We start from the raw sequence: 13,879 nt of genomic DNA, 5'->3' as shown, positions 1-13,879 counted from the left end.
AAAAAAAAAAAAAAAAAACCCTCCCAGGCCAGGGATGTAGCTCTGTGGCATAAACACCTGCCTGGCCAGCACAAGATTCTGAGTTCAATTCCCAGGACAAAAAAAAAAAAGAACCTCCCAACCAGAAACAGTCCTGCCCCACTGCCAACACTGGACCATGTCTGGGGACACATGCAGCTGTCACCCTGGGGATGCGCCTGGTATGGAATGGGTGGGACTCTGCTCAATGCCTGCAGTGCTCAGGACAGCCTGGCCCAGTGGCCCCAGGGCCATGTCCAGTTTTGTGCAGTAACTGAACAGAGCAGGGCGGCCCCAAGGCAAGGGGAGAGGAACTCCAAGCTGCCTCTCAGAAGGATCCACCCTGGATCCACGCAGATGAGGCAAGGCCAACCCTGCCAGCCATCAAAGGAGAGTGGGGAGGCTAAGGGGGCCGAAGTGGGGCTGCACAGCATGGGAGCAAGGGAGCCGACAGAAACTGCAAGCTTGGAGAACTTGTGCTTTAAAGGGCCAGCCTGTGAGCGTTTGTAGCTTTTTGGCCCAGTTGCTCTCCATAATGCCTGCTCATTAGCTGGATACATAAGGGAGCTACAGGTCCAGGGATGTAGCTCAGTGACACAAGTGATTGCCTGACAAGGGAGCTACAGGAGGGGGCTGTGCCCTCCCCTCCCTTAATCTTTCACTTCCACTGCACATAATGAAGTTTCCTGTCCATGTAACATGTCACAAAAATGGAACTGCTTTTTCCATTTTTTTTCCCTAACCATTTAAAAATACGCAAACTGCCAGGCATGGTGGCACACTCCTATAATCCCACCACTTGGGAGGCTGAGGCAGGAAGATCATTCCGAGTTCGAGACCAGCCTGGGCTACAAAGTGAGCTCATCAAGGCCAGCCTGAACTGCATAGTGAGACCCTGGCTCAAAAAGACAAAAAATAAATTAATTAATTAAAAAAATTTTAAAAATAAAAATACACAAATCAGCTCAGGCTGGAGCACTTGTCTAGCATGCACAAGGCCCTGGGTTCCATCCCTGGCACCCACAAAAAGGAAAAAATAAAAAAGAAACAAAACATTCTGAGCTTGCAGAGTACAAAAGCAATTGTCAGGGGAGGAAAAGTATATGAACTCATTGATTTGGCCTTGGTCATGGTGTGCCCACCTGAGGAGATGGATCCATATAGCTGAAGCTAAGAATGCAGAGCTAACAGGTGTGTGCATTAATCACACCAAACATCCCCAAAAGCATCCAGGTAGGAGCTGGGGCTCAGTAGCAGAGCAAATACTTAGCATGGATGAGATCTGGGTTCCATCCCCAGCACCGCCCCCCAAATTAAACTGTTATCAGCATTAAAACCATCTGGGTGCAGTGATGCATGCCTGAAATCCCAGCTATTTGGGAGGCTGAGACAGGACAATTACAAGTTTGAGGCCAGTCTGGAAACCTTAGTGAGATCCTATCTTAAAAATATAACAGGCTAGCTGGGATATAGCTCAGCGGCACAAGCGCCTGCCTGGCAAGCGCAAGGTCCTGAGTTTGATTCCCAGTACCAAAACAACAACAACAACAACAACAAAAAATATAACAGGCTAGAGCCAGGTGTGATGGTGCATGCCTATAATCCCCACACTAAGGAGGCTGAGGCAGGAGGATCGTTGCAAGTTCAAGGCCAGCTTGGGCTACAAAGTGCGCTTAAGGCCAGCCTGAACTGCATAGCGAGACCCTGTCTCAAAAAGACCAAAAAAAAGTAACAGGGATGCAGCTCAGTTCAAGACTCTAGGTTCCATCCCCAGTACCACCAAAACAATGACAGTAACAATAATAATAATAATAATATTAAAAAATGACAAAGTATATGGGAAGATTATACAAGTTAAATACATCATTTGATATAAAGGATTAAAGCATTCAAAGATTTTGGGAACCTCAGGAGCCCTAAAGCCAATCTCCCATGAACACTAAAGGGTGGGTTAAATTTTGGGTTAAATTTCACTGACTTCTGCGAAGTCGATTCCAAACTGGAGTCCCTAACACATTTCAAACAATAAAGCATGGGATGGCGGGTGCTGCGTTCCCCAGCACCCAGAGGAGGAAATTCTTGAAGGAAGGACCTCAGAATCCCAAAGGAGAACTGAGCCACACTCTGCTGCGGTGGCTGCCCTGACCCTGGGCTCAGCTATTTACATTCCCTTCGGGTGACATCATGGGGCGGCGGTGGCTCCAGGAGGCCTCCCAGCAGCAGCTCACCAAATAAGGTTTGAAGCTCCACAAAAAAAGGACTGGCGGAGAGGGGCCTGGCCGGTCCGGGGGCCGGGAGTGGGGGTGGGGGCACCCTCAAGGCCTGGGCAGGAAGTCAGTGCCCCGCCTGCCCTGCCGTGCCGTGCCCTGGCGGCTGGGAGGGAAGCCACACTTTTTGCCGTAGTGATTAAAAAACCGGCCCAGGCAAAAGGCAAGAGCTGAGGAGCCTCCAGTGCTCCCACAAAAGAGGACTGAAGAGGACAGAGACCTTCTGAGAACACACAGCTGGCACTGACTGCTCTCCACTTGAGGCCAGGCTCTGCATCACGAGCCACACATATGCACACAACGCCATTTTTCTGCATCTCAAACACGGAGGACAGGGAGGAAAATGAAGGCCACGTCTGTCTGGCTCCAAAGTCCAAACTCGTTTTTCCGGCACACAACCTGACTCATTCCTGCCAGGGAAACGGACAGGGACAGCTGCTATTCACAACCCCAAGCTCACCTGCCCAGCTCCTCTCCCATCTCATAGTGGTCCTCCACGTCCTCCTGGCGGAAGGTAGACATGGTGGCCACCCGCCTACCCGGCAGCAGCTTCTGGTCCAGCAAAAGTTACACGCAGTCACTGCGGCCCTGGAGGGAAAGAAAGCAGCAGGTGAGAACTCACCATTTCTCCCTGCTAAACAGGCACTTGCTCACCAAACACGCTACTCCTCCCCAAATTTCACACTTCCTCTGAGAAGCCAGGACTAGTGGTGCACACCCATGATCCCAGGACTTGAAAGGCTGAGGCAGGATTGCTTTGATCTGGAGGCCAAGCCAGCCTGACCTACAAAGTGAGACCCTGTCTCAAAATAAACAAACTCCTCCAGAAGGCCCTCCATTTATTTAGTGGGTCACTAAACTGTCTAGGCTGGGCTTGAGCCTGCAATACTCCTGCCTCAGCCTCCCAAAGTGCTGAGAGGATAGGCATGTGCCAACATGACAGGTATTTCCAAACAGCCCCGGCTGCAAGCTGTTTTTGTTTTTGTTTAAGACAGGATCTCACTGTGTAGTTCAGGCTAGACTCGAAATCACCATGTAGCACAGGCTGGCCTCCAACTCGCAGGGATCCTCCTGATTCAGCCTCCCCAGTGCTAGAATGACAGGCCTGCGCCTCCACGCCCGGCTCTGCAAGCCCACTTTGGGCGCCGCTGACCTCCACGGTACTAGCAAGATTAACTCTCCCTTCACCTAGCAAAGGTCCTCATTCCCTAACAGATCTTCTCCCCCAAGGTGTCCCCACCCCTAATGTTCCAGCTCAAGCATCCCTGAGGCCGCCACGCCCCTCGCAGGCCCAGTCAGCTATGCGGTTCTCCAAAAGTTCCCCCCTTCAGTTTCTCTCGCCCTCCCCGTACTCCAAGGGCCCCCGAGGCGCCGCCCCGGCTCCACCCAGCCCGCCGGCCTAGGCCCCAGCCCGTCCGCACCTCCGCGGCTGCGAGTCCCGAGCAGGTCCAGCCGCCGCAAGGGCTACAGCCTCCGCCTCCTCTCTGGGAGACCTCCCCGCGCCTGCGCCGACGTCACCGGGCCCGCCAGTTCCCGCCTCCGGAAGGCGGACCCCATGGCCCATTGGCTGACCCGCCCGCCGCTCGTGCCTCATCTCAACGCCCCACCCTGTGCCTCCTTTCCCGGCACGGCACCCGGATACTGCAGCGCCGTTGGCTGGCTGACTGACCTGCCCTAACCTGATTGGCTGGTATGGACACGGGTCAAACACACGGAAGAAGGCTGACTTTGCGGCCCTTGGAGCGCCCGCCCGCCTCTAAATGGACGTTAAATCGTGGATGCGGCCTGGCTCGCCTCCCAGATGCACTGGCGCTACGGGCAACTCCTGGGACGGACCCTGGGGCGCCTTTAGCCTGCGTGGAAGTTTCAAGGGGGCGCAAGTGGCCTGCTACTCAACAAAAAGGCTGATGAGCAGCTACTGAGACACTCTTAGGAGCTAAGATGTTTCCCCATTGTACAGATGGAAGAGGCACCCAGGAAAGTTAAACGACCTGTCCCAGGTCCCGCAGCCAGGAAAGAGCAGAGCTAAGACATCCAGGTCTGAACCCCGGACACGTGAGCCCTCTGAGGCTCCTAAGACCTTACCGCAGCCAGGCTCCCCCTTACTCACTCCTCTCCGAAACCCCTGTGCTTCCTTGGTCTCAAGCCTACTTTTCCCGGCCATGGAAACTGCTGCAGCGCTGCAGGGCCGCAAGGGGGGCCACCAGGGCGCGCCAGCACTGCAGGACTCCCCTGCAGGTCTCACCCCTGGGGGGAGCTCTGTGCCTGTGACCGATTCCCCCGTTCCTAGCACCTTAGCCCCACGTGGGGTTCAGAGAAACATGTTCCCTAAAATGCCCAATGTTGTGAAAAACGTTAGAGCCGAGAGTTTTTATCTTTATCCCTACAAAGTTGGGAAAAAACAGGGAACTACATTTAGCTCTGGGCACTTAGTCAAAGTTCTTATTTGGTTTTAATAATCAAGTTCAAGCTGGGCAAGGTGGTGCAGGCCTGTGGTTCCTCTCTGCAGGACTGCCAGTTCAAAGCCAACCTGGGCTACAGTGAGACTGACTCAAAGTTCAAACAGGAAACAGCACATTATGTATGTGCTGTGATGTATGAAACGAAGCTGGCTGTCAGGATTCTGCTCCTTTTCCTAATCACACTTAGGTCTCTCAACAGTTATAGATGAAAACATGCCCAGGAATTGTTAACTCCAATCACTTGGACTGAAAACATCCAGGTGTGGTGGCGCACTCCTATAATCCCAGCACTTGGGAGGCTGAGGCAGGAGGATCGTTCCAAGTTCAAGGCCAGCCTGGGCTAGAAAGTGAGCTTGAGGCCAGCCTGAACCACATAGTAAGACCCTGTCTCAGAAAGACAAAGAAAAGAGAAATATGAAAAGCACCTATGACTAACGTTTACATAGAGGTAGAGGGCTAGGGCGCAGCCCTGAGATATAGCACCTGCCTACCTATGCCAGGCCACCAGCTCCATCCCCAGCACCACACACACACTGAACCTGTCTTGCGGCAGAGGCCTCCACCACAGCTGAGGCGCACTGGTCCTGACCAGGTGACTCCAGGACAAGCCTGCGGACATGTCTGCCACCATCAGTCTGGGACTCCGTTCCCTGCTGCCATGGCAGCCACTCTGGACAGCACAGACGCAGGGGCTTCTCTGCAAGCGCTGGTTGGGCACCCTCACTCCACTTCTGGGCTGTGTGTGTGTCTCTCTCTCACACACACACCCCGCCCCGCCACACATGGACTCCGGCAATGATGCGCAGCAAGGCCACAAAGTCACCACCATATTGATTTATTATCCCAATGGCACTAACACAGCTGGTGGTGCTCATGGCGACACCGCACAGGACCCCTGCCTTCCAGGACTCATCCACCCACCTGTTCTTCCCCTCTCTGGGAAGAGGGGCTTCAGGTCGTTTACCCAAATAAATCTCTTACATGTGTTTATTTTAAATTTTTGGACATCTGAGTTGCGGTTCCCTCTGAACAAATGAAAAACAAAAAGGACTGGGTGTCCTGCCCCGCCTCCCCACCCACCGGCCCCGTAAGTCCCTGCAGAGAGGGCACTTCCGCTGCTCTGGAACCCAAAATAAATAGAAACAGCATCAAGTGTGAATGGCGCGATGGCACGGAGCGGGCCCGAAAACCTGTCAGGCGGAGGTCACTGTGGGGACAGTCTCAAGGTGTCATTTGAGAATGTGAGGACGTGCTGCCATGTGGAGCCAGGGGCGCTGCCACCTACAACTTGTCCAGGAAGTTGTCCAAGGCCGGGATGCCCTCCTTCAGGCCCTTGCGCTTGCGGGTCTCTGCCACCACCTGGCTGGGGCGGCTGCTATTATCGAAGGGGTCTCCGGGCAGGATCTGCCAGTGGTCGAACACGCACTGGGGGAAGGCCTGGCCACCGGTGTTGGACCGCAGGTCGGCTGTGAAGCCTGTGGGGAGAGGGCAGGGAGTGAGCGGGTCCATGTATGGGAGAGGACTGCAAGGACAGCCTGGATGGTGAGACACTGATCCAGGGACTGCGCCTCAGCCAAGAGGGTTCAAGACCACTATGCTGCCGGTCGTGGCTGCGCATGTCTGTAATCCCAGCACTTGGGAGACTGAGGCAGGAGAATCATAGCAAGTTTGAGGTCAGCCTGGGCTACAAAGTGAGATTAAGGCCAGCCCAAACTGCATAGCAAGACCCTGTCTCAAAGACTAGAAGACAAGCAGTATGCACCGCTGCCCATGGTCCACACAGGGCTGGGGCCAAACCACCTCCCCTCACGACAGACTGCACCAGCGCCCCGCTCAGCAGGCACACTCACCGAAGGACTCGTTGACGGGCAGGTAGGCCTTGACCACGAACATGGGCGTGCCAGCCACCTGGGACTCCTCAAAGACGTGGCCTCGCTTCCTGTTCAGGACACCATAGATCCCCCCAACCACTTGCTCCGGACACTGAGGGGAGGGAAAGCACGGTCAAGGCTGTGAGCTGCGGGCACGGGGGCTGTGGGGGCGTGCAGATCCTGGCCTCCTCACCTGGATCTCCACAAGGTAGATGGGCTCCATGAGGCGCGGCTGTGCTGTCAACACACTGGCATAGAGGCAGCGCCGCGCTGTGGGGATGATCTGGCCACCCCCACGGTGGATGGCATCAGCATGCAGTGTCACGTCGTGGACGTCGAAGCGCACCCCGCGCATGTTCTCCTCGCACAGTGCTCCCTGCACGAGGGGAGAGAGGGCACCTTCAGGGAACACCGCCCCTGCACCCACAGATCCCACAGCCCTGGAGGCGGGGAGCCCTTACTCACCTCCTTGGTGGCCCACTGGAAACCAGCCACCACGCTGTCCTTGATCTCATTGAGGTACTGCACCCCCTTGGTGATGTCGGTGAGGATGTTGGGGCCAGTGCCGTCAGGTCCAAAGCACCAGATCTTGCGGGCCTCGGCCACGTCCCACTCGTATTTCTCAGCCAGGTAGCGGGCACGCTGCTTGAGCTCCTGGCGGGCAGATACCTCACCCTTGTCTATGTCCTCAGCCAGCCCGTCGGGGAAGGGCCGTGCCTTCATGTACAGCCGGTTGTGCTTGTTGGGGGACTTGGAGAGGCACATCACGTTCGACTCTTCGCTCACCGTCTCCCGGTACGAGACCACAGGGTCCGATTTCTGCAAGAGGGAGAGCTTGTAGGTAACACGCTGACGGACTGACCAGCAAGGACACTCTCCAGAAGCGCTGCCCTGCAAGGCAGAGCACTGGCACATCCCAGCTGCACACCGTGGCAGTATTGGACAGGTGGCACTGAGCCTCATGTGTCAGGGCTACCCACCCCAGCAAGGGACAGCTCAGTCTTGGGACCCATGAAGCAAGAGCTGTGCTACCGGCCCAGAGTCCAGACGCCACCTGAGCACAGCTAAGCTTTACCAAAGCCAGAAACAGGCAGGGCCAGCCACAAGTGGTAGCTTCTGTCTCCCAGGGAAGCGGAGATGTAGAAGGACTCAGCCCGGGGCAGAGTGAGACGGCACACTGAGTGACAGTAACACTGAGGACGGGTCCCCGCCACGCAGCCCACCTTGATGGGGATGCAGGCATGGTCCTCCTCCAGGTCCTTGAGGCAGATCTCAAGATGCAGCTCGCCGGCGCCCGCGATGATGTGCTCGCCTGACTCCTCAATGATGCACTGTGATGGCCACATGTCAGCCAGGGCCACAGCCCTGAGGCTCAGAGCCCACAGCCCAGCAAAACCCCACCACACCAGGGTGTCACGTGGGCCAGGCACAGAACCCTCCACCGTTCCCGGCCAAACCCCGCACCCCGACAGCAGAAACACACGCACCCACCTGCACCATGGGGTCGGACTTGGCCAGCCGCTTCAGCCCCTCCACTAGCTTGGGCAAGTCGGCCGGGTTCTTGGCCTCCACAGCCACCCTGACGACAGGGCTGACACTGAACTTCATCACGCGCATGTTGTGGGCATGCTCAAAGGTGGTGATGGTGCCAGTCTTCACCAGGAACTGGTCCACGCCCACCAGACCCACGATGTTCCCACAGGGCACGTCCTCAATGGGCTCCACGTAGCGGCCCATCATCAGGATGGTCCTAGGGAGAGCGGGGGGAGAGGGGGGATTCTACTGAGACCCAGGCCTTCCCAGAGCCTGGCACAGGGACCTCAAGCCCCATAGCATAATTCTATCCACACCCCATCTCAAGTTCAAGCCCACTCTGGGAAACAATGATTCAGGGAGACCCCAGTAAACAGGAGCTGGGCAAGGCCCTGGGTTCAATCCTCAGTGCTGCCAAAACCAAACAGCCAGGAGGAGCTCTAAGCAGGACAGGGACCCACCCAGATGCTCACCTCTGGATGGGCTTCAGGTAGAGGTCCTCCTTTTTCCCAGGGGTGTAGTTGGGGCCCATGATGCGGACCTTCAGGCCAGTGGACACTAACCCCGAGAAGACGCGTCCAAAAGCATAGAACCGACCTTTATCAGAAGTTGGCACCATTTTGGAAATGTACATCATTAGGGGGCCTTTGGGGTCACAGCTTTTAATGCCTGGATGGAAAAAAAAAAAACACAGAGGAAAGTCATTCCCCCACGCTCCTCTCCACGCCCGGAGCCCGTGTGGAGCCGGCTGCACATACCCATGGCGGCCTCGTCATCCGGGGGCCCCTCGTACAACAGCTCGCAGCGGTACTTCTGCGCTGTGACGGGTGATGGCAAGTGGATCGTGATCATCTGCAGCAGCGCGTCCCCAGCCGGCAGCCAGCGGCGCATCACAGCCTGTGGGCACAAAGGCAAGGGCTCAGGGGGATGAGGACGTGGTCTGTCATGTGTAGCTCCTTGCTTAGGACCTGAGGGAGCCACCCCAGTGAGTCCACGGGACCCACATGCCCTGCCTGAAGGCAGTAATGGAGGCCTCAAGGGTGACTCCCAGGCCAGTACATCCAGCACCAAGAGCACTGTCCCCTTACCTTAAGCAGTGGCTTGCCCTCCTTGTCCTTGTCCTCGCTGTCCAATTTAATGTCCAGTTTCTCAATCAGTTTTGCAGTTTCCTCTTTCTTGAAGTTCATGATCGCATCAAACACCTGACCGCCAGGGAAACACAGCAGCAGTCAGGAGGGGCGGAGGGAAACCCAATGCCTTCAGCTAGGGGAACCAGGGTAGCCAGAGCTCGGTGGCGCCACACCCACTCTGAGCCCTGGGTGGCTCCAAGGCACTCATGGAAGAGAACCCGAGGACAAAAGGACCCTCTGCCTCACATGCTGGAGCCACAGCTGCTACCTGCAGCACAGGCTCCCTTTCAGCAGTTCCCTTGTCAGACCAGGATGAGCGGGGCCAGAACCTCGGTCGGAGGGCCGTGCCCAGGGCATGGCCAACAGGGCAGGTGATGGGCCGTCCAGGAGGCATGGGCCCCAGAAGGGTGCTCCCAGCCCAGACCACCTCATCTCACCTTGAAGATGGGGTCCAGGATGAGCTGGCAGAAGGTACGGGGTAGCTTCTTCCCATCGGGGCTGGTGGCTGACTTACTGAACTTGCCATTGGCTGGGTCAAAGTACCTAACGCAGACAGTATGGTGCCGTCAGACCCAGGGTTCGCAAGGTGAGCCACAATCCGTCAGGCCTTCAGTCTCGGCCAGGCCACCACCCTCTGTCCCAGGCCCGGCAGTCACACACTCACCGGTCACCCCACAGCTTCTTCATCATGTCTTCCACCTTCTTGGCCCGCTCTGCAGGCCCCAACTGGCCCTCCCCCTTGGCAGCAAACTTGGCCACGTACATCTCCGCAAACTGCTTCAGGGTGAAAGCCCAGCCATGCAGGCCAGACCCAAAGCCCACAGTACCAAGGACAGGGTCAATCTGGGGGAGCAGAACAGTGTGAGGTGTGACTTGGGGCTCAGGGCAGACTCCTCAATGAAGTCCCTGGCAACGAGCATTTCAGACACTGGGTTTCTTCAAGAGACATCAGGTCAAAGTGAAGAAATTTCAGTCATCACAAAGAACGTGCAAACCCCACCACCCAAGCCCGGTCAAGAAGGCTCACAGGAAGCCCAGAGCCAGGTCGTGCCGCCGCTGCAGCCCCAGCCCCTCCTAGCACACACCATGATGTTGCCCATGGGGCCGCTCTCGCCCTCGCCATAGGTGGAGATGATGACGTTGACGTTCTCCACAATGCGCTGGAAGGTCTGGTACAGCTCCTCGGGCTCCAGCTGCAGCTCCAGCAGGGCACGGTCCATCTTGTTCATCATCAGGACAGGCTTGATGCGCTCAGCGATGGCCTGCCGCAGCACCGTCTCCGTCTGTACGCACACGCCTGGGGACCACGGGGACCACAGGGACAAGGACGTCAGTGGGACAGGCACCTCCCAGTCCCAGGACCCTCCAAGCGGGACCTCCGTCTACCTGATACACAGTCCACCACCACCAAGGCGCCATCAGTAACACGCAGGGCAGCCGTGACCTCTGAGGAGAAGTCCACATGCCCAGGAGAGTCAATGAGGTTGATGAGGAAGCCAGAGCCGTCCTTGCTCTGCTTGATAAAGTTCAAGTCATTCTCAGAGAGCTCATAGAAGAGGGAGATAGCGCTGTGGAGGACAGATGTGTCAGCAGGGCGGTGCCACGCTGGCTCCTGACATCCGCAACTGCAAACCCCAACTCCACACAAGGCCTGCACAGGGACTTCACCCCCAGGGTAAGTGGGGACAGTGCAGAGCCAGCACTACCACTCGGGTACCCCACCCATCCCCTCCCTCAAAGCATTACTCATCCTGACACAGGCTGCAGGCGTTCTTGGGCCCAGCCCACCCTGTCACAAGGAGCCATCTGCCCAGCAAAGGGGTCCCTGAGGACAGGCACCTCCTAGTACTGACTCTTCTGGGCCCCACGACACTCACACCTGCAGACCTAGGCAGGACCAGCTCTGGGGGATGCATGCACCCTTCCCTCCACAGCCTGACCCTCCCAGCCAACTGACACGGATGGAAAAGCAAGAAAGGCAATTTAACCATGCTGGAATGGTAGCACAAGCCATTTTATAATCCCAGCACCCAACATCAGGAGAGGCTGAGGCAGGAAAACGTCAAGTTCCAGTCCACCACGAATTTAGCCACTTTTACAAGCTATCTCAAGACTCAAAAAAAGACTGGGGACATCGTTCAGTGCAAAAACCTAGCTAATTCAATCCGTTACCGCAACAAACAAGCAATTAACCATGTAAGCTGGGCATGGTAGCACACGCCTGTAATCCCAGCACCTGGGAAGCTGAGGCAGGAGGACCATTCAGAGTTTGAAATCAGCCTGGGCTACAAAGTGAGTTCAAGGCCAGTCTGAACTCCACAAAAAATAAATAAATAAAGACCCCCCCCCAAAAAAAACATATGTCAAACCACCATCTGAAGACAACAACCACATCACTGCGCTTTATCATCAAGCTATACTAGGAACCAGCAGTGATGTCCTCTGCAATTCACAAATTTACAGGGTGTCCCCACATACCACTGAAACCCCCCTTCAAGAACATGACTGGCAACGGGTCTTCAGGCATTGCCAACTGCCCCTCAAACTCCCCCTAGTCCAACAGCCCTGCCCCAGAGGCTCAGTCCCGGCAGGCCTCAGGCGCCCGGTCCGGGCCCCAGTCCTCCCCACCAAGGTCCAGAGGTTGTCAGGAGCTCACGTTGACTTGATGGTGATACAGCGCTCCTGCTCATCCTTCCGGGTGTCAGTGAAGCGGGTCTCGCCAGCGCGAGCGGACGCGATGATGCCAGCTTTGCACACCAGAGAGTCCGTCAGCGTGGACTTGCCGTGGTCCACGTGGGCGATGACAGACATGTTGCGGATGTTGGCCTTCTTGTCCATGATGGCCCGGATCTGGTCTACAGTGAAGTTCACCTGGCCAAGGGGGGTGGTGGGGTTTAGGCCAGCAGGGATTCCGGGAACCCGGCTTGGCAGAGACACGCGGTCGATAGCACTGCCAGACTTTGGGCCAGCAGGGAGCTGGGCTTGCGGGGGGTCCTGCAACTCCAGTTCGGCCTCGCCAAGCTCTTTGCATCCGCCTCTTAAAAGCCACTCCGTGCCCCCAGAGCCGATGTCAGCTGTCTCTGACAACCGACAACCCAGGAAAGGGGTTGGGAAGTGCTACTCCACAGTGACAGCGCTTCCCGGGACCCGGTACAACGCTGTCATGTATCACACGGAGGAGAAAGCAGCAAGGTTTGCCTAAGACGTCACGAAGCCTACAAGCTCGACCAAGATGCTACTTTAAATCCCAAGGTCACACCCGCGACTCGGGGGACCAGACGGGCCGCCCCACTACGAGGACGCCGACGAACGCCACTCCGCGGCGCGGGGGCTGGGGCGGCCCCAACCCCAGGAGGAAGCAGCCCAGGACGCTGCCCGAGCTTGCCCGGCACCGTGGCGACTGCTGGCTTTGGACCCCGCTTTCCTCTCTCCGCCTTGCCGCCGCCGCCCCCGGCCCCCGACCGAAAACCCAGCCCAGCCGGCGGCTTACGTAAGGCGGCTCCGTCTCCCGTAACTCCCTCCGCGGCGCCCGCCATTACCGCGCCGGCCACATCACCATACCCCAGCCCACCCCGTGAGGCGGCGGCAGCCCCGGAAGCCGAGGAAAGGGCCTGCCACCGGCGGCGGCACGCAGACATGGCGGCAGCCGCTTCCCCAGTCCCGAGCCCGCCGGTCCCGCCGCCGCCATGTCTCCTCCCCATCCGGGCGCCCCCAACGCCCCAAACTAGGCAGCGCACACCCCACAGAGGGCTCCCCGCCCTCCCGAGGCCCCAGCCGCACGAAAGTCCTCACCATGGTGGCGGATGTCGCTGGATTCTCCCAGGCAGACCCCACTGAGTTGAGCCGCGCCGAGGATGGCGGCGACGACGGCGGAAGAGAACGCTGACGTCAACACCCAGCCTTTTATAGGACGACGCCGGTTGGGCGGGTCATCGGGTCTTGCTGAGGGGGCGGAGCTCAAGGGCGCTGCGCGCAGTCGCACTGTCATGGCTCTCCGGTTAACCCTCTGAGCGCCGGAACCGCTGGTCTAGCGCGCAGGTTCAGGGTCCCACGGGAGATGATCTGCTTCCAGAGCGCGCTATTCAGAAGGACAAGTCGAAGAGCGCCGTGTAAACTGAGATTAATAATGAGAGTTTTGGTTTTGTTTTTTTTTAAAGAAAAAACAAATGAGAGTTTTGAGCCGAGCGTGGTGGCGCACGTCTGTAATCCCAACACTCGGGAGGCTGAGGCAGGAGAATCGTTGCGAGTTCGAGACCAGCCTGGGCTACAAAATGAGTTCAAGGCCAGCCTGACCTGCATAACGAGACCTTGTCTCAAAAAGACGGAAAAAAAAAAAAAAAACAAAAAAAAACGAGGGGCTGGGGGGATTTAGCTCAGTGGCACAGCGCCTGCCTGGCAAGCCCAAGGTCGTGAGTTCGATTCCCAGTACCGGAAAAAAAAAACAACAATAAAAGAGGGTTTGCTAACTGTGTTAGCTTGTAAAATGCCAAACATCTGTTAAAAGCAGATTACAAAGTGAATAGAGTCCGTGGATTGCACCAATGTCAATTTCCCGCTTTTGGTCTTCTTACATAGGACGATACCACTAGGCAAAGCTG

General features: G+C 56.9%; 2 protein-coding genes across 4 annotated transcripts in view; both read right to left on the bottom strand.

Moving 5' to 3' along the window:
• Dapk3 (death-associated protein kinase 3) overlaps nucleotides 1–3,806 on the bottom strand; it is a 12,736-nt gene extending 8,930 nt beyond the window's left edge. For 2 of the 3 annotated variants that reach the window (XM_005405820.2, XM_005405822.2), the window contains exons 1-2: nucleotides 3,707–3,806; nucleotides 2,746–2,873 (exon numbers count right to left, since the gene is read on the bottom strand). In XM_005405820.2, the coding sequence (XP_005405877.1) occupies nucleotides 2,746–2,807 (62 nt within the window). In that variant the 5' untranslated portion in view covers nucleotides 2,808–2,873; nucleotides 3,707–3,806. Of the gene's footprint in view, nucleotides 1–2,745; nucleotides 2,874–3,525; nucleotides 3,615–3,706 lie in introns of those variants that run through there. The other variant, XM_005405821.2, reaches the window with a different exon arrangement.
• Nucleotides 3,807–5,566: 1,760 nt separating this feature from the next.
• Nucleotides 5,567–13,178, bottom strand: Eef2 (eukaryotic translation elongation factor 2). Its single transcript, XM_005405819.1, has 15 exons — nucleotides 13,074–13,178; nucleotides 11,938–12,152; nucleotides 10,668–10,849; nucleotides 10,367–10,578; nucleotides 9,946–10,124; nucleotides 9,719–9,824; nucleotides 9,240–9,353; nucleotides 8,910–9,048; nucleotides 8,625–8,820; nucleotides 8,110–8,368; nucleotides 7,842–7,949; nucleotides 7,084–7,437; nucleotides 6,812–6,994; nucleotides 6,598–6,730; nucleotides 5,567–6,222 (listed from the first exon to the last, which is right to left on the bottom strand). Exons 1-15 carry the CDS (start codon nucleotides 13,074–13,076, stop codon nucleotides 6,029–6,031), a joined length of 2,577 nt encoding a protein of 858 aa, XP_005405876.1. The 5' UTR covers nucleotides 13,077–13,178; the 3' UTR covers nucleotides 5,567–6,028.
• Between the last annotated feature and the right edge of the window lie 701 nt (nucleotides 13,179–13,879).

The sequence above is a fragment of the Chinchilla lanigera genome, unplaced genomic scaffold (genome assembly GCF_000276665.1).
Source record: "Chinchilla lanigera isolate Chin_1 unplaced genomic scaffold, ChiLan1.0 scaffold00094, whole genome shotgun sequence".
In the NCBI taxonomy this organism is placed as follows: domain Eukaryota; kingdom Metazoa; phylum Chordata; class Mammalia; order Rodentia; family Chinchillidae; genus Chinchilla; species Chinchilla lanigera.
This window is presented reverse-complemented; position numbering and strand designations above follow the sequence as displayed.

Bases quoted from the DNA above. Each gene is read 5' to 3' on its own strand.
- Eef2 (XM_005405819.1), bottom strand. The intron at 9,354-9,718 runs GTGAGATGAGGT...CCTGGCGGTCAG, and splicing joins TCCTGGACCCCATCTTCAAG to GTGTTTGATGCGATCATGAA. The intron at 6,995-7,083 runs GTGAGTAAGGGC...CCCCTCGTGCAG, and splicing joins TCCAGTGGGCCACCAAGGAG to GGAGCACTGTGCGAGGAGAA.